Consider the following 25,045-nt stretch of genomic DNA (forward strand, 5'->3'; position numbering starts at 1 on the left):
CTTGTATGAAGAATTTAGCATGGGGCCTGCCTGGTACAGAATGACAGGTAAACATTAGCTATTATGTTAATACTAGAGGCCCGGTGCACAAAAATTTGTGCAGTAGCGGGGAGGGGTCCCTCAGCCTGACCTGTACCTTCTCGCAGTCTGGGACCCCTCGGGGGATGTCCACCTGCTGGCTTAGGCCTGCTCCCTGGGGGGATTGGGCCTAAGCTGGTAGTCAGACATCCCTCTGGCAGCCCAGGAGCCCTCGGGGGATGTTCACTTGCCAACGGGGACCAGGCCTAAGCTGCAGTCGGACATCCTTAGCGCTGCTGAGGGGCAGGAGAGGCTCCCGCCATCACTGCTGTGCTGGCAGCCATCAGCCTGGCTTGTGGCTGAGCAGAGCTCCCCCTGTGGGAGCGCACTGATTACCAGTGGGCAGGTCCTGCATTGAGCGTCTGCCCCCTGGTGGTCGGTGTGTGTCATAGTGACCAGTCATTCCCAGTCTTATTGCTGTTAGGGTCAATTTGCATATTACCCTTTTATTATATACCTGGTGCGTGGGTGGGGGCTGGCTGTTTTGGCCTGAAGGGTGTTCCAGATCAGGGTAGGGGTCCTGCTGGGGTGCCTGGCCAGCCTAGGTGAGTGGCTGATGGCTATTTGCAGGCTGGCCACACCCCCTTCAGGGTGGGGGTCCCTGCTGGGGTGCCCGGCCAGCCTGGGTGAGGGGCTGAGGGCTGTTTGCAGGTTGGTCAAGCCCCCCAGCAGGAACCTCACCCCTTGAGGGTGTGGCCAGCCTTGGGGAGGGGCTGATGGCTGTTTGCAGGCTGGCCACGGCCCCCAGCCACCCAAGCTCCCAGTGTAGGCTGGCTGGAAGCAGGTATCTAGGATTTATTTATCTTCTATAATTGAAACTTTGTTGCCTTTGGCAGAGGCCACAGCTGGCCAGGGCAGGCGGGAAGCTTGGCTTACTCCATTGCCGGGGCAACCAAGCTTCCTGCTTGCTCCAGCTCTGTGGCTGCCGGCCGCCATCTTGGTTGGGTTAATTTGCATATAGTTGCTCTGATGGGCTGGTGGGCGTGGCTTGGGGCGTAGCAAAGGTGTGGTCAATATGCATGTTTCTCTTTTATTAGATTAGATCTACTCTGCCCATCTCTCCAGTTCCCCGTGTTAAGTTAAGGGGGTGGAGTCTGATTGGGAACATTACTGGTTGACCCAGTACCAAGGGGCTGGCACTCTGACATTTTGGTTGACCCAGAGCCAGGGAACCGAGATATCCTGCAGTCTCCCACAAGGAAGGATCATCCCACTGAAGGGAAGCCTTACTCCAGGCCACCATTTCCACTTTTACCCCTCAGTATCCCCCCTCTCCCCCATAGGTGCTTAATATGTATGGGAAGGTGGTGACTGTCAGGCACCAGGCTGTGACTCGGAAGAAGGACAACCGATTTGCTGTGGCCCTGGACTCAGAACAGAACAACATCCATGTAAAAGACATCGTCAAGGTCATTGATGGCCCCCACTCAGTAAGTATGAGCTCCTGCCCATCAGCTGCGTCTGAAAGAGTAGGGGCGGGAGACAGCCATGAGTGACCATTATTTTTTCTCCAGGGCCGGGAAGGTGAGATTCGCCATCTCTTCCGCAGCTTTGCCTTCCTGCATTGCAAAAAACTGGTGGAGAACGGAGGCATGTTTGTCTGCAAGACACGTCACCTGGTGCTGGCTGGGGGCTCGAAGGTAAGGTGGGCATGGTGGCACCTTGTGTAATGGGTATCTGGCTTGACTCTCCAGCCTTCACTGACCCCAGGAGAGACAAAGAATGGGCTTGTAGAGAATTAGAGGGGCAGATGTCAGTGTCAGGTCTTCAGCAAAGTGTGAAGAAAAAGGTTTATTGGGTGTCTGAGCTGTTTACCAAATCATTCATTCATTTGGTTTTATTGAGCACCTGTTAAGTGCCAGACATAGTGGCTAAGAGGCAAACCTGTCCTCTTAGAGCCGGTACTTTGGAGGTGAACAGATAGATAAGTACATACATGGTACAACATGCAATATGGAGTGATGACAAGCACTAGGAAGAAAAATAGAACAGGAGAAGGAGATCATGGGGGGGGGGGGTGTGCTGCTTTATTTTTATTTTGTTTATTTTTAAATTTTATCTTTATTCTTATATTTTAGAAATACACCTTTAAAAATTTTTTTTTACTTATTGATTTGAGAGAGAGAGAAACATATACTTGTTGTTCCACTTATTTATGTATTCATTAATATGTGTCCTGACCAGGGATCGAACCTGCAACTTTGGTGTATTGGGATGAAGCTCTAACCAATACACCAAGGCTCAAGATATACCTCACTTTTAAGATATCTCCTTAGTAAATGTGATAATTTTGTGTTTTGCCTGCTGACTTAACAGGGAAGGTTTTTGAAATGTAATCATTTTATTTATTACTGTGTTTTTAAAAAATACATTTTTATTGATTCAGAGAGGAAGCGGGGAGGGAGAGAGATATAGAAACATCCATGATGAGAGAGAATCATTGATTGGCAGCCTCATGTATGCCCCCCACAGGGCATGTGTGCCGTGAACAGGAATTAAACCAGACCTCCTGGTTCCTGTGTCAACGCTCAACCCCTGAACCACACAGGGCCAGGTTTAATTCTGTGTTTTAAAGAAGGATTGGTTCAGACAGAGGATAGATCTGCTGGTTTATACTTTTCATTAATCTGGTTAGTGATACTATTCATTCATCTAATGCAGTGGTTCTCAACCTTCTGGCCCTTTAAATACAGTTCCTTATGTTGTGACCCAACCATAAAATTATTTTCGTTGCTACTTCATAACTGTAATGTTGCTACTGTTATGAATCGTAATGTAAATATCTGATATGCAGTATGGTCTTAGGCAGTGATGGTGAACCTATGACACGCGTATCAGAGGTGACACGTGAACTCATTTTTTTGGTTGATTTTTCTTTGTTAAATGGCATTTAAATATATAAAATAAATATCAAAAATATAAGTCTTTGTTTTACTATGGTTGCAAATATCAAAAAATTTCTATATGTGACACGGCACCAGAGTTAAGTTAGGGTTTTTCAAAATGCTGACACGCCGAGCTCAAACGGTTCGCCATCACTGGTCTTAGGAGACCCCTGTGAAAGGGTCGTTCGACCGCCAAAGGGGTTGTGACCCACACGTTGAGAACCGCTGATCTAATGGGAGGCTCTTAGGATTTCATTGAATAAGAGGTATATCTAAATAACTCTTTGTTTTAAGATGATCAAACATAGACATATTCAAATATAAGTATTTGATTTTGTTCCACAGTCTATATAGTTGATATTTGTGACTGCTATAGAACTTCTTACTGCAATAGTCTTTACTCTGGGTGTATGGCTGAAGTAACAGTGTGAGTTTTGATGGTGCTATTAATAATGCCTGCTTCATTTCCTTTGACTCCATTACTCTAATTTGCTTACTTTCTTTAAGTGAATTTTATCCTGTGTCAATATAATAATATACATTTAGAATACTATTTCATTTAGGAATGTTGTAAAGTGATCCAAAATAGTTTGGGGGCAACATAATACCTATTTTAAATTTCAGAAAATCTGGTTACCAAAACTAGTTATCTAAAAGTATTTCATTTTTGCCCTGCTGGTGTGGCTTAGTGGTTGAGCATGGACGTATAAACCAGGAGGTGATGGTTCAGATTCCCAGGCAGGGCATATGCCCGAGTTGTGGTTGTGGGCTTGATCTCCAGTAGGGTCTGTGCAGGGGGCAGCCAGTCAATGATTCTCTTCATTGATGTTTCTTTCTCTTCTCTTCTCCCTCCCTCCCTCCCTCCCTCCCTCCCCCCTTCCCTCCCTCTTTCCCTTCCTCTCTGAAATCAATAAAAAGAAATATTAAAAAAACAAACAAAAAACCTTAAGAAAAAACAAAAGTAGTTAATTTTGTTGCAGTTGTCCTTGTCAGTGGAACAGAGTATCCTTCCTTAGAGAGTTATATGTGCTGTTTAGGTTAACTTTCATATTTTCTGCCAAAGCTGTGTATATGCTGCCCCTGTGGGAGGCAGGAAAGGGAGGTGGACTACAAAGGAGAGGATTCTCTCTGCCAGAGGTGTGGTTATTTTTTATTTATTCTTTTTTTAAGTATATTTTTATTGATTTCAGAGAGAAAGGGAGAGGGATAGAGAGATAGAAACATCAATGATGAGAGAGAATCACTGATTGGCTGCCTCCTGCACACTCCCTACTGGGGATCAAGCCCACAACCAGGGCATGTGCCCTTGGCCAGAATCGAACCTGGGACCCTGACGCTCTATCCACTGAGCCAAACCAGCTAGGGCAAGGTGTGTTTATTTTAAAAGTAATACAAAATTTCATGATGGGATTTGAAATTTAAATTTATTCTGCTGCTCTAATCCATTAATAAATGAAAAGTGGTTCTCATTTTTTAAAAACCTGTAAGTTTTAAAGGCGAAATATTACTGGTAACATATACATTAATACATTGTTAACATGATATATTTCATTTTCATCTTACATTACTTTCTTGGTGTTTGTGAGAAACCCAAAGGAAGTTTATTGGCATTGAAGAGAAAAATGTCTAATAGGCATTTATAAATGAAAGTTTTCCTAAGTTTTTTTTTTAACTACTATGGTCTATTAAGGATAGGAGATAGAGAATGATGGGGGCTGCTTTAGATAGAGGAGGTTAAGAAAAGGCCTTAGGTTATATTTGAGCAGATCCTGAATATATTTATGGAGAGCCACATGAATATCTCAGGGACACAGCAAGCGCAAAGGCCCTGAGGTGGTATTTGTAGGAAGGTTCTGTAGAACCGGGTATCAGAAAGAAAATCAGGCCTGGGAGCTGGGTAGCTGGGACTAGGAGGTGGTTTCCTTTGGGCCCTGTCAGTGGGATGATGAAGTCCGTGGCATGCAGTTTTTGTGTCACTAGGGGTTTAAATTCCTGACTAGTCCTTGACTAGGGCCTCTTGATTAACAGGCCCACGATGGCATAGGAGTGTGGCAGTTTCCCCAGAGGGAAATTGAGGCATTGTCACCAGGAGGAGGTAGGGATGGCGGCTGGAAGGTTCAAGTAGGAACTATTCTCAAATGCAGGCAGGCAGTTTGGCAAGGGGGCTGGGAGTCTGTCACCCAGACCCTGCCTGTCAGTTCACTTCTTGTTCCTCCTCTAGCCACGAGATGTGACCAACTTCACCTTGGGTGGCTTTGCCCCAATGAGTCCCCGGATCAGCAGCCCCATGCACCCCAGTGCTGGAGGTGAGGGGGAGTCAGGATGGGGCTGTGTCTGGGGATTGTGGAGGGAGGTTCAGCTTTTAGTCACTGAGTGCCTGCTCTGGGCTGGCTCAGTCAGATGGGGCTCACAGGCTACTGGAGACCAGGCCTCACCCCATAGTGACAGCCCAGGGTGGTCAGGGCTGTGATGGGAACTCCAGAGAAGGCTTCTAACCCAACAGGGGAGGAGGAGAGTCAAACTGAAGAGAGGGTTTGTGGGTACCCTAGCTGTGGCACAGAATGTGAGGCGAGGGCATGGTAATGTTCTTTTCCCTCCCCAGGTCAGCGTGGTGGCTTTGGTAGCCCAGGTGGCAGCAGTGGTGGCATGAGCAGGGGCCGGGGGCGAAGAGACAATGAGCTCATCGGCCAGACTGTGCGCATCTCCCAGGGGCCATATAAAGGTGATCTTCGAAGGCCATGTGGAGGCCTGGGAGGGGGCATGGTGAAGGAGAGCCCCACCCAGTCTGACCTACTCTCCACCAGGCTACATTGGTGTGGTGAAGGATGCCACAGAGTCTACAGCCCGAGTGGAGCTGCATTCTACCTGCCAGACCATCTCTGTAGACCGTCAGCGGCTCACCACAGTGTACGGGCTGGGACGGAGTAGGGCAGGGCTGGGAGTGGGTTATCACGTGCTGAGAAGGCCTACTCATCCCATTAGTTGTCTCTGTCCACAGGGGCTCACGGCGCCCGGGTGGCATGAACTCAACCTATGGCCGGACGCCCATGTATGGCTCCCAGACACCCATGTATGGTTCTGGCTCCCGCACACCCATGTATGGTTCTCAGACACCTCTTCAGGATGGTGAGTGCTCCCCAGGGGACAGGGAGGAGGGGTGATATGGGGGGAACTGGAGATAGGACAGAGCTGAAGGACACATACATCCCTCCTATTACAGGCAGCCGCACTCCGCATTATGGCTCACAGACACCCCTGCATGATGGCAGCCGTACTCCTGCCCAGAGTGGGGCCTGGGACCCCAACAACCCTAACACGCCATCACGGTGAGGACCAGTTGCTGAGGGCACAAGGTTTTCTGAGCTACTGGGAGTGTGTGCCATGTGTGAGTTATGCTGGGTGTCTGGGGAGTAGAGGGGTCTGTATAGCTCACCCTGAATTCTCTGCTTCCAGCCCCAGCTGGTCTGTGAAGGAGTAGGCATGGCTGTGGCAAAATAATCTTTCCGACCCAATAGTAGCACATGTTAAAACCTGGGTTTGGAGACAGTGTGTGTGATTTTGGTCATGTGACAGGTTGTGTGACTCTGGGCAACCTAATCTCTGACTCCAGTCTCCTCAGCTATGAAATGGAGGCCTCCAGATGAGGCTGTTGTGAGGGTGAAGTTGCCTCAGTTTGTCTGGTTACAGTGCTGTTCTGGAAGCATTTGCTACATTGTTATGATCACCATTTTAAACAGACTTCTTTCTCCAACAGGGCTGAGGAAGAATATGAGTATGCCTTTGACGACGAGCCTACTCCATCCCCACAGGCCTATGGGGGTACACCCAATCCCCAAACACCTGGCTACCCAGACCCCTCATCTCCGCAGGTTAACCCGCAGTACAACCCACAGACGCCAGGCACACCAGCCATGTGAGTCCACGGGGGCAGCCCTAATTAACCGCTGCCCAAACTCTCCCCAGTGCCACCACTTCCTCTTCCCTGGCCCCAACAAATGGCCCCTTTGCTCCTTGTCTCTGCAGGTACAACACAGACCAGTTTTCCCCCTATGCTGCCCCCTCTCCACAAGGCTCCTACCAGCCCAGCCCTAGTCCCCAGAGCTACCACCAGGTGGCACCAAGCCCAGCTGGCTACCAGAACACCCACTCTCCGGCCAGCTACCACCCCACACCCTCGCCCATGGCCTATCAGGTGCTGGTTAGCTGGCATGTTCCTTGAGGGTGGTGGCCTAGGGTGGGTCTCAGTCCTTTAAGGACAACCAGCTCAGATGACCTATTCCCAACAGTACTGCCCCTCTTTCCCCTACAGGCCAGCCCCAGTCCGAGCCCTGTTGGCTATAGTCCGATGACACCTGGAGCCCCCTCCCCTGGTGGCTACAACCCACATACACCAGGCTCAGGCATTGAGCAGAACTCTAGTGATTGGGTAACCACTGACATCCAGGTGAAAGTGCGGGACACCTATCTGGATACGCAAGTGGTGGGGCAGACGGGGGTCATCCGCAGTGTCATGGTAAGTGGGGCCCAGGCCGGCATCCTCTCCTTTGGATGTTCCATAAAGCCTGTTGTGTTCATGACTGGGGTTCCCGCTGCCTGGAATAATTGATACCCATGAGTATGGCTACTTTGTGATATACTCTTCTGAGATCATTTCAAGTAACATGGACTGAATGCTCCGTTGTGCCAGGCTTCACCCACAGCCCTAGGCACCCACAGCCCCTGGGCTCTCCCTGCTCCAGCACTACTGGCCTCTGCATTTTTTAGTCACTGAGTTCCCTCTAGACCAGTGCTGGCGAACCTTTTGAGCTCGGCGTGTCAGCATTTTGAGAAACCCTAACTTAACTCTGGTGCCGTGTCACATATAGAAATTTTTTGATATTTACAACCATAGTAAAAGATTTATATTTTTGATATTTATTTTATATATTTAAATGCCATTTAACAAAGAAAAATCAACCAAAAAAATGAGTTTGCGGATCAACTCTGACACGCGTGTCATAGGTTCGCCATCACTGCTCTAGCCTCAGGACCTTTGCTCATCACTTTCTTCTGTCTAGAACTCTCTTCCTTTCATTCTTTGTCTAGTTAACTTCTACTTCAGGAAAGCACCTAGGCTATTTTAGGTCTATATCTTATAGGTCCACATAATTCTTTCTCATGGACCTCTGCCTAAAAGCTTAAAGTTTGCCCTGGTGATTCTTCAATTACTAATCCTGTGTTTTATTACTAAGTAGTCCCAGTTCTTAGATGAAGAACTGGCACCTTGTTTGGCTCTGCCCTCACAGATTTCATATTCTAGTGGGACATGTTATCAGACATGCCCCTGTCACTGCCCTAGTGTCCAGAGCTGGAATATGGGAAGCCCAGAGGGCAAGGGGAGCTATGCAAACTCAGAGAAGGCACCTTACCTACTTGGAGGGGGTCAAGGAGGGCTTCCTGGAGGAGACATCTGCACTGAGACCTGAAGAATGCATAGGAATAAGTGGCTGGAGAAGGGGTTAAGTATGTTTCAGACAGAGAGGACTCACAAAAGCCTAGAGGTGAGGGAAGGCCTGGCACATTTTGGGGAGTTGAAGTATGTTCATCACGTCTGGAACATAACCAAGTTGGAAGGTGATGAAGCCAGAGAAATGGCTGGGGCCAGGTCATGTGTCAGCCTGGGGAATGTGGACTGTGTGCTGAGGACATGGAGGTCATGGAAGAATCTAAGCAGGGATCAGATATGTTGTTTGGAATTCATTCACTATGTTGCTCTATCAAGGATAGGTTATGGGTGGTGAGCCTGGGGCTGGAAGCTGGGGGAAGGTCACAACAGGGCCTGCGGAAGGGGGGGGGTAGGAGGAGAGAGTGGGGGAACACGCTCAGGAGGCTGAATGGACAGACCTCAGAGCTGGAGGCTGTCAGTGAAGGAGCCAAGACAAGGTTCAGAGTCTGGCTGGGGACAGGGATTGTAGGGCCATCCCTGAGACAGGGCCCAGGAGGAGCAAGTGTATGGAAAAATCTGAAGACATTTTAGGACATGAAGAGTTAAATGCCTGAGAATCGGTGTCCCTTTTGGCCTAAGGTGGCTTCATTCTGGTGTTTGCCTTGCTGATCTGGTCACCCTGCCTCCCACATACCAGACTCTAGGCCTTGGAACCTGGTCCAGCTGTGGCCTTTCCTGCCCTGTGTCACCTTGGAAAAGTGACTTCTTAGAATGAGCACTGAGCCTGAGTCCCCTGCCTGTGAGCATCAGTCCTATGTTGGGAGCAGGTCAGGCTAACCAGGCTGTCCCCACCCTCAGGGAGGCATGTGTTCTGTGTACCTGAAAGACAGTGAGAAGGTTGTCAGCATCTCCAGTGAGCACCTGGAGCCCATCACCCCCACCAAGAACAATAAGGTAAGGAAGGGCATGGCTGTGGGCACTGGGCTTCGGGCACTGGGCTGTGGACGTGAACCCGACACCATGCCCACTCTCCAGGTGAAGGTCATCCTGGGCGAGGATCGGGAAGCCACAGGGGTCCTGCTGAGCATCGATGGTGAGGATGGCATCGTACACATGGATCTCGATGAACAGTTCAAGATCCTCAACCTCCGCTTCCTGGGGAAGCTCCTGGAGGCTTGAGGCAGGCCGGGCTGGTGAACTTTGGCAGACATCTGGCAGATAGAGGGTGTCCCTTCTTCCTTCCCTAGTCCTTGGTTCAGACATAGGATCCAGGCATGGAGCAGACCCTAGCCTGGTTGTTCAGTATTCTTTGTTTTCCTTTCAGGATTCCTATCTTTCTCCTTGATGTTTATGGGAATCAGAGTAGAGTCTGGGGGAGGGTCCCCATCCTGTATCCCCCCCTTCCTCAGCTTGCTTTTATGTTAGGGTCTTTCAATAAAAAGCTGTCAAAAGTCCTGCGTGTGTATGTGTGTGCTAATGTAAAAATCAAACCTGTAAAGAATTTTTGTGAGTTTATTTGAGCCACAGTGTTGACAATTGCCGGAAAGCAGAATCTCAACAGATTGGGATAATGCTCCGGAGAATGGCAGTTCTTCACCTTGTTTTATACATTACTATAGGCCCAGTGCACGAAAATTTGTGCACTCAAGGGGGGGTCCCTCAACCCGGCCTGCACCCTCTCGCAGTTGGGGACCCACGGGGGATGTCCACCTGCCGGCTTAGGCCTGCTCCCTGGGGGGAATAGGCCTAAGCTGACAGTCAGACATCCCTCTGGCAGCCTGGGAGCCCTCATCCTTAGTGCTGCAGAGGAGTCGGGAGAGGCTTCTGCCACTGTCACTGCGCTGGCCAGCCATGAGCCAGCTTCTGGCTGAGCGGCGCTCCCCCTTTGGAAGCGCACTGACCACCAGGAGGCAGCTCCTGCATTGGGTGTCTGCCTCCTGGTGGTCAGTGCGTGTCATAGCGACCGGTCATTCTGCTGTTAGTGTCAATTTGCATATTATCCTTTTATTATATAGGACTAGAGGCCTGGTGCACAAAAATTTGTGCACGGGGTTGGGGGGGGGTCCCTCAGCCTGGCCTGTGCCCTCTCGCAGTCTGGAACCCCTCGGGGGATGACCACCTGCAGGTTTAGGCCTGCTCCCCGGGGGATTGGGCCTAAGCTGGCAATCAGACATCCCTCTGGCAGCCCAGGAGCCCTCGGGGGATGTCCATTTGCCAGTGGAGAGCAGGCCTAAGCTGCAGTCTGACATCCTTAGTGCTGCTGAGGAGGTGGGAGAGGCTCCCACCACCACCGCTGTACTGGCAGCTGTCACCCTGGCTTGTGGCTGAGCTGGGAGCGCACTGACCACCACGGGGCAGCTCCTGCATTGAGCATCTGCCCCCTGGTGGTCAGTGTGTGTCATAGTGACCAGTCATTCCCAGTCTTTTTGCTGTTAGGGTCAGTTTGCATATTACCCTTTTATTATATAGGATAGAGGCCTGATGCATGGATGGGGGCCGGCTGGTTTGCCCTTCAGGGTGGGGGTCCCCACTGGGGTGCTTGGCCAGCCTGGGTGAGGGGCTGATGGCTATTTTCAGGTTGGCCACACCACCTTTAGGGTGGGGGGTCCCCACTGGGGTGCCTGGCCAGTCTGGGTGAAGGGCTGAGGGCCGTATTCAGGCTGGCCAAGCCTCCCCAGCGAAAGAAGCTCCCAGTCTCTCCTTTTTTTTTTTTTTTTCCTGGGATTTATTTATCTTATATAATTGAAAGTTTGTAGCCTGGAGTGGAGCTCAGAGCCGGCTCAGGGCTTGGCTTCCTCCATTGCCAGGGGCAACCCAAGGCACCAGCTCCATGGCCAAGGCCTGCTGAAAGCAGGTATCTGGGGTTTATTTACCTTCTATAATTGAAACTTTGTTGCCTGAGTGGAGCTCAGAGCTGGCCAGGGCGGGTGGGAGGGAAAGCCTTCTGCGCTCCAGCTCCCTGGCCACAGCCTGCTGAAAGCAGGTATCTGGGATTATTTACCTTCTATAATTGAAACTTTGTTGCTTTGAGTGTAGCTTAGAGCCGGCCGCGGCAGGCAGAGAACCTTGGCTTCCTCCATCACTGGAGCAAGCAAGCCTCCTGCTCGTTCCAGCTTCCATCTTTGTTGGCAGTTAATTTGCATTATCTCACTGATTAGCCAATGGGAGGTGTAGCGAAGGTATGGTCAGTTACCATGTTTGTCTATTATTAGGTAAGATAATGGAGATGTAAGTGGGTTACATGAAATCCATTGGTGCCAGAGGCGGGAGAAAGCAAAGAGGTGGGGTGGGGGGGAGACCCTCTGGGGACTGGATAAAAAGTATAATGATAGACACATACTTTTTAGGTGGGTGCCGGATAGTTAACAGTCAATGACTAACATAACAATAACAGTGAAGGAATTTATGGTCTCTGTCCTGGCACCCAGGTGCATTTGGTTGTGCCTTAAGGGGTCTGGAAAAAAAGGAGGGTACAAGTAAACTTGACATTTCTAATATGTTATCAAAGATGCAAAAAGACAATAGGCTCAGTTAAGATAAAGAGTGACTTTGTCAGGGAAGACACTGGTCTAGGACATGACTACCCTCCATAAATGCTTTTATTTTTTTTTTTTTTTAAATATATTTTATTGATTTTTTACAGAGAGGAAGGGAGAGAGATAGAGAGTCAGAAACATCGATGACAGAGGAACATCGACCAGCCGCCTCCTGCACATCCCCCACTGGGGATGTGCCCGCAACCCAGGTACATGCCCTTGACCGGAATCGAACCCGGGACCTTTCAGTCCGCAGGCCGACGCTCTATCCACTGAGCCAAACCGGTTTCGGCCATAAATGCTTTTAGTTAAAAGTTTTAATTTCAGACCATCCTTTGTAGTTACTTTATGTCTTTGAGTTTGCAAAACCGCCATGCAGGCCTTCCCTGAGCTTGTCAGGTTAGCATGTGGCCTTTTTTTTCATCCTTGATGTGTTTGTAAGTGGGGTCATTTTTAGATCCCACTTGCTTCCATAGTGTGTGGTCTTGGGCAGATCTAGGTCCTATCTAAGCCTCCGTTTCCCCATGTAGAAAATGATTCTGCCTACCCCAGGGGGCACTTGAGAGGAATGTCTCAAGAGAAAACATGGTAAAGAGGTTATTAGAATAAAACCTGCCATGCGATTGATGAAGTGACGTCTTACTCATGTTTGAGCTGTGTGAAAATCACTCAGTATCCTGACTCAGGAAACCCACGTTCCTCCTGTTGTGCTGTCCTTTCTCTTGAGCCTACATAGTGGTGACCCCAGAACTCTAGCTTGTCTGATGGCATGGGTGTGTAAACAGTGGAGCTTACTAGTAATACTATGGCCTGCCTTCACCTTCCTCGTTTGGTATTCATGTCTTTTTACAACTGTAACAATGTATTATAAAATATTTCAAAAAGATATACCAGGAACACCTGTGTCACCACCACCCAGTTTAGGAAACAATATGTACCAAATAGCACCCACTTTAGCAGCACCCACAGTTCATTCCCTTCCATAGGTATCCACAACCCTTAATTGCATTTATCTTTTAATCCTCACCTGGGAATATTTTTCCATTGCTTTCCGGGAGGGGGGGTGGGGTGGCGGGGAGAAAGAACCATGTGAGAGACATGGCTTGGTTGCCTCCAGCACGCTCCGACCAGGGGTAGGGTGGGCGGGAGCGAACCCAGGTACTGAGAGTGGGCGCTTGACCGGGAATGGAACCCGCCACCCTTTGGTGCCGTCTGATGCTCTGACCATTGAGCAACACCGGCCAGGGCCCATTTGTCTTTTGACTTCGTACTTTTACCACCATAGTATTTACCCCTAAATGTTATATGGTCGTTTTGCATGTTTTTAAAGTTCACATAAATACTACCAGACTTTTTCCCCTCAAACTAATTTGAAGGAGATCCATTGTGGCTACCTGTGGCCACTAATTCGTTGATTTCGCACACTCCCGAGCCCGCCCTAAGCGGCCGCCTTCCTTTGGCAGGTTCCCATGAAATGGGAGGAAGGGGTCTGAGAACAGGGGAGGAGACAGGTGGCCTCCACGTTGAGGAAGCGAGTTTGTGAGGGCTGGCAGCCTCAGGGTTTCAGTATGGGCTCAGCTTTGCCTCTGAGCAGGCCCTGTAGCCGGGGCGGTGGAGCGGGCTGCCTCTCCATCCCTGTGGGCGCGCGGGGGCGGCGGAAGGGCCGCTGCAGGCGAGCACGGCCGCAGCTACGCCCGAAGCCCTTTGTCTCTCTCGGGCTGCCGTCCACCCGCCCCGCCCCTGCGCCCCCATTGGCCGGAGCCCCGCCCGGGAAGGAGGGAAGTGGGGCGAGTGGGCGGAGGCCGCGTGACGTCAGCGCAAGATGGCGACCTCGGCGGCGCTCGCCCTGCGCTGGCGGAGCGGGCTCTCGCTCGGCGCGCGGGGCTTGTGCGCGAGGCTGGTGACGCCGCCCCCTCGGGCCTCGGACCAGGTGAGCCGGACGGTGGCGGGCTCCGGGTGCGAAGGCCCTTCCTGGAGTTCCGGGCGCACCGCCGCTGCAGGGTTCTGGGACGCGGCACCTCAGGGTGCTGAATGGAACGCCGCCCGTGTGTCGGCTTTTCCCAGCCTCCCGGGGTGACCAACGCTTGCTCCCCAGGGGTGGGGTGGGCTCGGGCCTCCAGGACATTCTCTGGACTCCACTTCCTTTGGACACCACGTGGGTGCCGGGGAGGAGGGTCACCTGTTCCGCAACTCAGTGGCCGCTCAGGGAATAACTTGAGGGGAGGGGACCCGGGGCGCTGGACTCGCTGCCTGGCCTGGCGGTGTTTCCCCCGGTGGTGATAGCGGTGAAGTAGACGCTCGGGCTTTTGATTCGACCTGCGTCCATGTGACTGAGAAGCAGCCTCTCTGACCTTCAGGTCCATCACTTCCGTGCCCTGTTCCCCGATCCCCGACAAGCGACAGCGCCCCCACCCCCAGCTCCCCGTCCGGCTGCAACCTCTCCCCGCCAGAGCCTGAGCTCCAGGTGTCAGGATGCCTTAACTGCCCGTTCGATCCCCTGTGCCCTCCACTGCTTTGCTCCCGGCCTCCCAGTGCCCAGCCAGGCTCCTGACCTCACTCCCCTGCCCTGCTTTTCTGGGCTCCGGGTTCTCCCGGCCTTTGCCTGCATCTGGGCACCAGGCCTGTCAGCTCTTGAGTCTCGGTCAGCATTTCCTGACCCCTCCGAGAGCCCAAACTCCTGGCTGCCCCTCCAGGGACACAGCCCCAGAGGCCCTGTGGGTGTCTGCCTCCTGGCTCCGGGCCTTGATTCTCACCTGACCAGGGTGCCCGAACCATCCTGACATCTCTCTCGCATTTGGCTAACCACCCCTTTCTCATTGTAGGCCAAGGGGATCGGGAGCCGCCCGAGCACTGAGGCCCAGGCGCAGGGGTCGCAGCAGCAGCGGGGCGCGGAGGGTCCCGGCTATGCCAAAAAAGTCGCACTCTGGCTTGCTGGGCTGCTTGGGGCTGGTGGAACCGTGAGTGTCGTCTATATCTTCGGTGAGGGACATACTCCTGTCCTGCAGTTTTGTTCTGTTGGCTCTTCGTTCTCCTGCAGAAGCCTCCCCTCTTTACCCTCAGGGCTTCACCCATCATCATCCCATGGCTCCTCCTACAGTAGGACGGTCAGCCAGAACAGCAGTGGCCAACCGGTGGACCGCCCACCACTGGTGGTCCCTGAGGTCCGAAAGGTTGGCGACCGCTGAACTAGAACATCTACCTTGGAAAGTGGGAAATCTCCTTTCTTCTCTCTTCTATCCCCTGTGCTCAAGGTTCCACTGTTTTTAGTTGGTTTTTGTACTAGTCTGCAGGGAAGAAGTCGGAAGAGGGGAAAATGGGGTAGCATAGGCCTCCCAGATCAGCCTCCTAAATTGCCTCCTCTGCACCCAAAACTCCAGCCCTCCACTAGTCCCTTTATCACTCAGGCCCAGGAGATGTGGCCCCATTCCCTCGTTTCTCAGAGACCCAGCATCCTGGCTATCGGCCCCCTTCTCTCTCAGTCTTAGGAGACCATGTTTCACGCCCTCTCCCCGTACACCCAAGAATCCAGGCCCCCTGCTTTTTTTTCTCCCTCAAGACCCAAGAGATGGGGGTCCCAATTCCCCTGGTTCATCTCTGTCTTCCTTGCAGGAAACAACTCTGTGGATGAAACTGGAGCCAAGGTAAGGGGGAAAGACACCCAGAGGCCTTGCCAGGGGTCTCATCCTGTGGATGCCCCCCTCCCCCCCAACCGCCCCCCTTGGTCGTTTTAGTCTCATTTCTGGTCTGGGGTGAGTCTCTCCTTCCCCAGGCACTTTTGCCTACTCCTTCCAGGGCCCTGGAGATTTCCTTTTCTGGGTGTGATGGGGTTTTGCCTCTGCTATCTCAAACTCTCTGTTTTTCTCTCTACCTCATAGATTCCCGATGAATTCGACAATGGTGAGTAAACAATCATAAAATACGTGGTCCCCTGAACCTCCCTACTCTGCCATTTGTAGGGATGTTGCTCTGCCCATATGGTGCCCCTCCTCCTCCTACTGGGGGTAGGGGAGTCAGTAGCTGGATGGCTTTTGGGGGCAGGGCATTACAAAGCCCCAGTCCCCTTCTCTGGCCCCTCAGCCCAGGAGCAGATGGTCAGGGACAGATGGGGGGAGGGGAGTCTGGGGTGGGAGTGCGTTGGGAGAAGGTGCTGTCTATTGCCAGACACACATGGCTTTCTGTGCCTTAGATCTGAATATATGCAGCCTCTAAGTCCCTCCACTTTATAACAGCCTCTTCTCCCCACCCCCACCCCCACCCCCGCTCCAAGCCTCTACCTCATGGAGCTCCTCATTTCCAAAACAATGCCTCCTTCCTCCCTCCCCCTTTTAGTTAGCTTTTGGTGGGGAGTTTCTGACAGACTGGACAGTAGAGAGTAGTTGTCAGGTTTGTTGTTTTTTTTTTTAAAGGATATATCATATTCATGGTTTTATTTTTTTTTTTTCTGTTTCTTTTTTTTTAACATATTTATTACTGATTTCAGAGAGGAAGGGAGAGAGAGAGATAGAAACATCAATGATGTGAGAGAATGATGGATTGGCTGCTTCCTGCACGCCCCCTACTGGGGATCGAGCCCACAACCTGGGCATGTGCCCTGACAAGGAATTGAACCCAGTGCCCTTGAGTCCACAGGTGGACGCTCTATCTAGCCAAACTGACTAGGGCAGTTGTCAGTTTTGTCACACCTGGCCCTTCCCAGGAGAAAAGTAAAGTTGGTAGGTGCAGAAAGTTACCTGTTTGTGCTGGGGAAGTTTGCACACTTGCATGTTGGTACATTGTTTATTTTAAACTGGGCAGGTGGATAAATATAATGTTTTAACTGGGTAGAAACAGAATCATACTGGTTTAAACAAATCAGTATACTGATTTTCACTGGTTAGGTAAACAAGCAGATTTAAAATATTTGGTTACCCCTGGCCAGTGTTGCTCAGTGATTGAGTGTCAACCTATGAACCTGGGGTCAAGGTTCAGTTCCCAGTTGGGGCACATGCCCAGGTTGGGGGCTCTATCCCCAGGGTGGGCCATACAGGAGGAAGCCGCTCAATGATTCTCTCTGATCATTGATGTTTCTATCTCTCTCTTCCTCTCTGAAGTCAATAAAAATATATTTTAAAAAATAAAATTTGTATTTACAATTGGTTCCAATGTTTTGGTTTTTAAAACTAAAAATACTGCTTTGAAGTAGGCAGTTATGTAAGTTTGTACTTTTAATTGGATTCAGTAAATTCACTTAAACCAGGATTTTTCATTCTTGGCCCTATTGATATTTTGTTTTTTGATTTTTATTTTTTAAATATATTTTATTGATTTTTTACAGAGAGGAAGGGAGAGAGATAGCTGCTAGAAACATCGACGAGAGAGAAACATCGATCAGCCGCCTCCTGCACACCCCCCACGGGGGATGTGCCCGCAACCCAGGCACATGCCCCTGACCGGAATCGAACCGGGGACCTCCCAGTCTGCAGGCCGAAGCTCTATTCACTGAGCCAAACCGGTTTCGGCCCTATTGATATTGTGTATCAGATAATTCTTGGTTGTGGGGGAGTGTCCTGTGCATTGTAGGATGTGTAGCAGCTTCTTGGGCCTCAACATACTTAGCCGTGGGCAAACTACGGCCGGATCCGGCCCGTTTTAAATGAATAAAACTGAAGAAAAAAAAAAGACTGTACCCTTTTATGTAATGATGTTTACTTTGAATTTATATTAGTTCACACAAACACTCCATCCATGCTTTTGTTCCGGCCCTCCGGTCCAGTTTAAGAACCCATTGTGGCCCTCGAGTCAAAAAAGTTTGCCCACCCCTGTACTAGATGCTAGTATCCTGACAATCAGAAATATTTCCATACATTGCCAAATTTCCTGGGGAGAGGGGGAGACAAAATTGCTCCTAGTTGAGAACCACTGGTTTAAAGTACACAAATGTGTGTATATGCCATCATTAAAAAAAAAGTTTTTATTAATTTCAGAGAGGAAGAGAGGGATAGAAACACCAACAATGAGAGAGAATCATCGATTGGCTGGCTCCTGCATGCCCTACACTGGGGATCGAGCCTGCAGCCCGGGCATGTGCCCCAACTGGGAATCAAACTGTGACCTGATTCATGGGTCAACCACTGGGCAACACCTGCCGGACTGTCTATCCATCATTTTTTAACTAGACTCAGTATACTGACTTAAAGCAGGCAGATCTGGAAGCCTAGTGTTTCCAAATGAAGTAATTATAGTGGCATCATGTCAGCAGAGTTATGGATGGGCTTCAAGGGGGCAGATGTATAAATATTCTATTTTATACCTGGGGTGGTGTGTGGATAGAAGTATTTAAGTTAAAATTGGGCAGGTGAATAAATATATTTGTTCCTGTCTGGTTATGTCATTGCCTACTACCTTTGGACTTAGAAATGAGCTGGTTCAAAACAGATAGACCTGTTTGTATCTGGTACGTAAGTAAAGCCATGGTTTGTCCAGAGATTGAACAGTGGCTTATCTTGGAATCCCTTTGTGCCCCGGTGTTCTAGATCCAATTCTGGTACAGCAGTTGCGCCGGACATACAAATATTTCAAAGATTATAGACAGGTGAGCAGGAGCCCTGGGCCCAGTCCCTATCCCTCCATTCCCCAGCCCCCTGCTCCTTGTCTGAATGCCCCCATTCTGTCCCTGTACCACAGATGATCATCGAGCCCACTAGCCCCTGCCTTCTCCCAGACCCTCTGCGAGAGCCGTACTATCAGCCGCCCTACACGCTGGTTTTGGAGCTCACTGGCGTCCTCTTGCACCCTGAGTGGTCGGTGTGTCCTGGGGAAGGCAACAGGTTGGGGACACTGGATAGACCTGGGTGGCCAGATCCTGATGATGTGGTTAGGAGCATAGACTGGAGCCAGTCTGGATTCAGCCCAAGCTCCACTGTGTGATCTTGGGAAGGAGGTGTCACTCTATCTAATTGCCTCTATCCTCAATGTGATGCTCCCCACCATGAACCCCTCAAGAGCCATAAGGACAGGGGAAGAGCAGGCTGGTTCTGGGAATCCCTCAGGCTGGGTCTTTGTTCTTTTGGGGACCTCTGGGTCTCAGTGCTTTACTCTTCTCACTGTCTCCCCAGCTGGCCACTGGCTGGAGGTTTAAGAAGCGTCCAGGCATAGAGACCTTATTCCAGCAGCTTGCTCCTTTATATGAAATCGTCATCTTTACATCAGAGACTGGCATGGTGAGGCCCTGGAGGAAGGGAGGAATGGTCGTGTGGGAGGTATGAGAGCTGCAGGGCCAGGGCTCAGCCTGACTTCGTTCCTCCTCCATTGTACTCCAGACTGCATTTCCACTCATCGACAGTGTGGACCCCCACGGCTTCATCTCCTACCGCCTCTTCCGGGATGCTACACGATACATGGATGGGCACCATGTTAAGGTGCCATATCGGGGCCATGGGTGTATCTCTGGGAATGGGGGTGGGGAGTTGGCACTTCCTGAGGGAAAGAGGACCCAGCTCTGACCCTAGTGTCAGTCCTGCTTCTGGGTCTGCTCCAGGTCTGATCCTGTCCCCAGCCTAGACTGGGCCTCTGGGCCCTCTCCCTTCCCCAGAATCTGGCAATGGAAGTGGGGGGGAAAGGAGGCTGTTTTTATTTCTGTGTGTCTGGAACTGAGTGTCTCTGGGATTGTGTAATTATAGTATCTTATCTGAGATCCTGTTGGGGTTTGTTTGACCTGGGTCTGTTGCTGTCACCAGCAACATACCCATGGAAACAGGAGTTCGTGGGTCTCTGTGACTCTAGGTCCAAGTTCCCATATGTTTAGGTGTCTGTTGGCTTTCTCACTGTATGTTGGTGGATCTACGTAGTTCTTCAAGGTTCAGAAGGATGTGAACTGTGATTGAGGGTTTGAAGGGCCTGTGTCTGGGTGCCTGTCTTTGAGTGAGTCGCAGTGTGGCTATAGATCTGTCTGCACTTCTTTTTTTGTTGCTGTTAATCCTCACCTAATTGATTTTTAGAGAGTGGAAGGAATGGGGAAAGGCAGGGAGAGAGACACATCGATTGGTTGCCTCCTACACAGGCCCTGACCAGGACAAGGGATGGAGCCTGCAATCGAGGTACGTGTCCTTGAATTAAACCCGGGACTCTTCAGTCCACAGGCTTACGCTCTACCCACTGAGCCAAACCGGCTAGGGCGATCTGTACTTCTTAATCTGGGCGAGAGGTTCACAAACTTTCAACATGTCACAGTCACTTGGGGCAGTGGTTGAACACACAAGTGCTTGGCTTCCTCCCAAATCAACCTGTGTGTACCAGGCCCTGGGCCCAGGAATCTGTGTGACTAGCTCCCTGGGGAATTTGATGCTATCATCCCAGCTTGGTCTTTGGGAGGCTCCATCATGATGATCCTGATGTGCAATGGTGTGTGTGTGTCTGTGTCTGTGTCTCTCTTTCTTTGTGGGTTCTTGGTGGAAGGGGAAGGGGCATAGGCTTTAACTAACTTACTCCCCACTCCTAGGACATTTCCTGTCTGAATCGGGACCCAGCCCGTGTGGTGGTTGTGGACTGCAAGAAGGAAGCCTTCCGCCTACAGCCCTACAATGGTGTCGCACTGCGGCCCTGGGACGGCAACTCTGATGACCGGGTCTTATTGGACCTCTCTGCCTTCCTCAAGAGTGAGGCTGACCCCTGACCTGACTTCTGACCCCAGAGCCTTTGATTCTCAAGAGGAATGATAGTCACTTGATTTTGACTTGTTTTTCATGTAGAACTGGGTACTTGAGATGTGGAAGGTCCACGAGCATCTTGCAGTCTTTAGAAGCTTAGAATGTTTGGGGTGCTCTTCAGGAATATTTAGGGGAGTCCTTTTAAATTGTTGAGAAGTGTTCCATGTAGTACTGATCCCCTAGTATTTCACCTTTATCCGTGTGGGCCTGCCTGCCTCTGGCCTTCAGCCTGGCTGACTCCTGCCTGCTGTGTCCCCAGCTATTGCATTGAATGGTGTGGAGGATGTCCGGACCGTGCTGGAACACTACGCCCTGGAGGATGACCCGCTGGAGGCTTTCAAACAGCGGCAAAGCCGGCTAGAGCAGGTGGGTGCTCAGGTCCCAGCCCAGGTGGGGGACATGGCAGCTCCTGAAGGTGGAGCCCTGGAGCAGCCTGGCTCTGCTCTGGGCTTTGTGACCCTGAGCAGATGCCTTCTCTTCCATATCACCTGTCCTGTAGGGCTCTTGTAATGACGGGCAAATTGATTCTGCACCTTCTCTGAGAAAAGGAGGCAGGAAACACCAAGCATTTGTGATAGATTTGGGAGAGGAGTTATCCTTGGCGGTCTTGAACTGCTCTGGGGGCCCCAGTGTTTTGTGGACCATGGGTTGGATCAGGTCTGGAAAGGGATCCATGAACATTTGGCCCCAGGGTTCAGGGATTGAGTTCGGGTGGTCTGTTGTGATCCTGGTGACTTGGAAGTAGGACTGAGTATGGATTGTCCTAGCCGGTCTGGCTCAGTGGATAGAGTGTCGACCTGCGGACTGAAGGGTCCTGGGTTCAATCCCTGTCAAGGGCACATGACCAGGTTGCAGGCTCAATCCCCAGTAGGGGGTGTGCAGGAGGCAGCCGATCAATGATTCTCTGTCATCATTGATGTTTCTTTTCTTTCTTTTTTTTAAAAAATATATTTTAATGATTTTTTACAGAGAGGAAGGGAGAGGTATAGAGAGTTAGAAACATCGACGAGAGAGAAACATTGATCAGCTGCCTCCTGCACACTCCCTACTGGGTATGTGCCTGCAATGAAGGTACATGCCCTTGACCGGAATCGAACCTGGGACCCTTGAGTCCGCAGGCCGACGCTCTATCCACTGAGCCAAACCAGTTAGGGCAGTGGTCGGCAAACTCATTAGTCAACAGAGCCAAATATCAGCAGTACAACGATTGAAATTTCTTTTGAGAGCCAAATTTTTTAAACTTAAACTATATAGGTAAGGTACATTGTTACTAACTTAATTAGGGTACTCCTAAGCTGGCCTTTGCTAAAAACATCCTCAGTCTGATTGAGGTACATTTGCTGAGGTCAGCCCCTTCCTACTCTGCCATCTACACTCGTCTTGTATACTTGTTTAATCTATCTCTTTTCGTTCATCCTCTCTATATGTCCACCCCCGACTTCTAACGCCACTTCTTCAAAATAGACTCGCCCAGGCCGAAAACCGACTTCTGCGCATTGGCCACAAAGTTTCAGTCGCACTGGACGTGCGCTCCCTCACGTGGTATTTTGTGGAAGAGCCACACTCAAGGGGCCAAAGAGGCGCATGTGGCTCACGAGCTGCGGTTTGCCGACCACTGGGTTAGGGCATCATTGATGTTTCTTTCTCTCTCTCTCCCTCTCCCTTCCTCTCTGAAATCAATAAAAAAATATTTTTTGAAAAAGAATAGATTGAGTCTGGGAAAGAGATTCCCTGGGGTCTAGACTGAGGTTGACTAGATTCTGTATTGGGTCCTTGGAGTAGGACCAGAATTCCTGGGAGATTTGAGCCTGGGATCCCCCACCATCCACACAGAGGTCATAGGGCTCCAGGCTGGGCACTGGGAGACCAGGGAACAGAACAGTGCAGCCTGGTAAAGGGTTTCGAGTCTTGCCAGCATCCGTGCAGGGGTAAATAGCTTCCGGGTTGAGGAGAGGGGCCCCCAGGGAGCTGGGGAAGGTGATCATGAGGATATTGGAATTTGAATCTGGGCTCCTGTGACTCACAGCTGGCTCATGCCAGTGTCTGGTCTAGGTTCTTGGCGTCGGGACTGTGTTTTAGGAGGGTTGGGAGAAGGGTCTGGACTGGGCAGAGGTTTAATAAAAGTGGCTTCTGGCTGAGAGCTGGGGACCTGGGAGTCTGGGAGGAGACTCTGCTCACCTGCTGACCCTCCCCTTCCTCTGCCCTCCCCAGGAAGAGCAGCAGCGCCTGGCTGAGCTCACCAGATCCAGCAAGCAGACCCTCTTCTTCAGCTCTCTCACCAGCCGCCTGTGGCCTCGCTCCAAACAGCCCTGACCTCTGGGCCTCCTCAAACTTAGTGCCTGGGTCCTAGACCCCAGGCTGCAGTGCTCCCAGACCACGGCTTGGGCAGCCACATGTCCAATAAAGTCCATCCCAGACGCCATACTCCTGTGTCCAGAGAGTCTCCGGATGGGGGCATCGGGGTGCGATCTGAGTGGCTGATTAGCTGCCAAGTACAGAGTGGGTGCTTTGGTGGATCAGGGCTGGTTTTTAACCCAGGCCTGGTAATCTGAAAACCTGGGTCCCTACTCTGGCTGAGTCTTCCTGTGTCCTGTGTGATCTGCAAAAAGTGTAGCTCCCTTCTGGCTGCAGATTCCCCATCTGGAAAAGAAAAGAGAGTACTTCCTTGGGGGTTTAAAAGACAGGTAGCTGCTAGGCTGCTGTATAAATATGTGAAGTGTGGGCTCAGTGGACTCTGGTGGAGAGAGATCGCGCGATCTCAAGAGGGCAGCTGCTGCTCAGCTCTGCCAGCTATGGCCCCATGGAAAGGTGGGTATAGAGTTGCTTGATCTTCCGATTTTTTTAAAATATGTATTCTTATTGATTTCAGAGAGGAAGAAAGAGGGAGGGGGAGAGAGAAATGTCAGTGATGAGAGAGAATCATTGATTGGCTGCCTCCCACAGGCCCCATACTGGGGATGGAGCCTGCAACCCAGGCATGTGCCCTGACTGGGAATTGAACCATGACCTTCTGGTTCATAGGTCAACACCCAACCACTGAACCATGCTGTCCGGGCTGATCTTCTGATTTTTAATGGAAGCCAGAAATTGGAATTTTTATATTAATAATAAGCCTCCCAATATTTAAATGTTGGCTTCTAATCAAAACAGGCAGACTGTGTAGCAGCACTCTCAGTGGAACTTTCTATGATGTTTATACTGTTCTGTATCTGCACTGTCCAGTGGCCATGGACTATTGAGTACTTGAACTAGTACTTGTGACTAGGGTAACTGAGGAATGGAATTTGTAAGTTTGTATTATTTTAATTAATTTAAATAGCTACATGTGCCTCCTGGGTCCTGAATTGGACAGCATTTATTATTTAAGAGTATGAATTCCAGCCTGTCGGAGTTGAAATTCCTTTCAATCCCAGGTTTCGGCACCAAAAAAACAAAAAAATCCCAGCTCTACCACTTCCTATGTGATGTTGAGCAAGTTACTTCATTCTCAGTTCCTCAGTTTCCACATTTATAAAAGAATAATAATGGTACCTACCCCACAGTAGGTTTGAGGGCTGAATTAGGCACTCTATGTAGGCACTCAAATAGTAGTTGTGAATTTTGGGCAAGGCACTGTTCTGCCTCAGTTTCCTCATCTGTAAAATGGAGTTAGTGATAGGACCTATCTTACTAGAGTGGTTATATGGGTTAAATGGGACAATTCCTATTCAAACTATATGTATACTCACATGGGGCTTGTTACCAGGCCATACTGGTTATTCACAGATTGAAATAACCTGTACGGTTTGGCAGCCTCTCCAGCCAGCATTTAGTGCTAGTACCAGTTAAATATTTTAAAAAGACCTTCTCTGGTGGTGTTTATAGTAATTAAAATGTATTTGAAACTGTGTGGGCCAGGTTGAACTTCTGAACCCTAGATTTTTAAAGAAGCACACAGATGTCTACTAAGAATTAAGATATGTACCCCCCAACCCTAAGTGTACTGTCTATAATGTAGGGAATGGTTTCTTGGTATCCCTAGGACCTCTGCGGGATTGAGGGAGGGGCTGCAGGCTTTTTTTGCACATATCTTTGAGAATTGGAGACTGTCTTAACCAAAAGCAAAGGTGGAGACTGAGGCTTATGTGTTTGGGCAATGTGATCCTGGAGAGTGAGTGGAGGACAGAGGAAGAGCCACCACAAGTGTGTGTGGCTACCACATGGGTGACACAGTCCCACAGAACCTGAGGAGCCTTTTGAAATGTAACTCAGATCTGTCTACCCACACGGAATGAAAGGAGGAAGTGTGTTTGCCAATTGGCCCCTGTCTGCCAGTGGTCGAGTAGCCTCTGGGGATTAAGGCTCTGGCACTGGCTGGCGCATGCTTCAGTGCCCAGTGGGCCCCCTAGGCCTCTCCCTAATCCTGGTGCTGGCTGGGGTATGGTGCTGTCTGTGAGG

The 25,045-nt window shown here is 50.4% G+C and overlaps 2 protein-coding genes across 7 annotated transcripts in view; both read left to right on the plus strand.

The window, feature by feature from the left end:
* SUPT5H (SPT5 homolog, DSIF elongation factor subunit) overlaps positions 1–9,842 on the plus strand; it is a 34,973-nt gene extending 25,131 nt beyond the window's left edge. For all 4 annotated transcript variants that reach the window (XM_081107546.1, XM_081107547.1, XM_081107549.1 and 1 more), the window contains exons 18-29: positions 1,362–1,508; positions 1,593–1,718; positions 5,185–5,269; positions 5,566–5,685; positions 5,768–5,870; positions 5,962–6,089; positions 6,184–6,289; positions 6,718–6,876; positions 6,987–7,155; positions 7,273–7,476; positions 9,247–9,342; positions 9,424–9,842. In XM_081107546.1, the coding sequence (XP_080963672.1) occupies positions 1,362–1,508; positions 1,593–1,718; positions 5,185–5,269; positions 5,566–5,685; positions 5,768–5,870; positions 5,962–6,089; positions 6,184–6,289; positions 6,718–6,876; positions 6,987–7,155; positions 7,273–7,476; positions 9,247–9,342; positions 9,424–9,567 (1,587 nt within the window). In that variant the 3' untranslated portion in view covers positions 9,568–9,842. The remainder of the gene's footprint in view (positions 1–1,361; positions 1,509–1,592; positions 1,719–5,184; positions 5,270–5,565; positions 5,686–5,767; positions 5,871–5,961; positions 6,090–6,183; positions 6,290–6,717; positions 6,877–6,986; positions 7,156–7,272; positions 7,477–9,246; positions 9,343–9,423) is intronic.
* A 3,875-nt stretch (positions 9,843–13,717) lies between these two features.
* TIMM50 (translocase of inner mitochondrial membrane 50) lies at positions 13,718–24,495 on the plus strand. Of its 3 annotated transcripts, none has more exons than XM_081106867.1 (11): positions 13,718–13,854; positions 14,747–14,903; positions 15,534–15,565; positions 15,800–15,821; positions 18,437–18,495; positions 18,588–18,707; positions 19,019–19,123; positions 19,223–19,321; positions 20,401–20,557; positions 20,868–20,974; positions 22,820–24,495. In XM_081106867.1, the coding sequence occupies exons 1-11, from the start codon at positions 13,747–13,749 to the stop codon at positions 22,919–22,921; spliced, it is 1,068 nt and encodes a 355-aa protein (XP_080962993.1). In that variant the 5' UTR covers positions 13,718–13,746; the 3' UTR covers positions 22,922–24,495. The 3 variants fall into 3 exon arrangements, with proteins under 3 accessions (XP_080962993.1, XP_080962995.1, XP_080962994.1); XM_081106869.1 differs by having other exon boundaries at positions 14,747–14,881; XM_081106868.1 differs by lacking the exons at positions 18,437–18,495; positions 18,588–18,707 and having other exon boundaries at positions 14,747–14,881.
* Positions 24,496–25,045: the final 550 nt, after the last annotated feature.

The sequence above is a fragment of the Myotis nattereri genome (genome assembly GCF_964212035.1).
Source record: "Myotis nattereri genome assembly, chromosome: 15".
Lineage (NCBI taxonomy): Eukaryota > Metazoa > Chordata > Mammalia > Chiroptera > Vespertilionidae > Myotis > Myotis nattereri.

What these genes read in the sequence shown, in the direction of transcription:
- TIMM50 (XM_081106867.1), top strand. Translation starts at nt 13,747, where the DNA reads ATGGCGACCTCGGCGGCGCTCGCCCTGCGCTGGCGGAGCGGGCTCTCG. An exon ending in TCCCGATGAATTCGACAATG is followed by an intron (nt 15,822 to 18,436) that starts GTGAGTAAACAA and finishes CCGGTGTTCTAG; the next exon opens with ATCCAATTCTGGTACAGCAG. An exon ending in ATTTCAAAGATTATAGACAG is followed by an intron (nt 18,496 to 18,587) that starts GTGAGCAGGAGC and finishes CCTGTACCACAG; the next exon opens with ATGATCATCGAGCCCACTAG.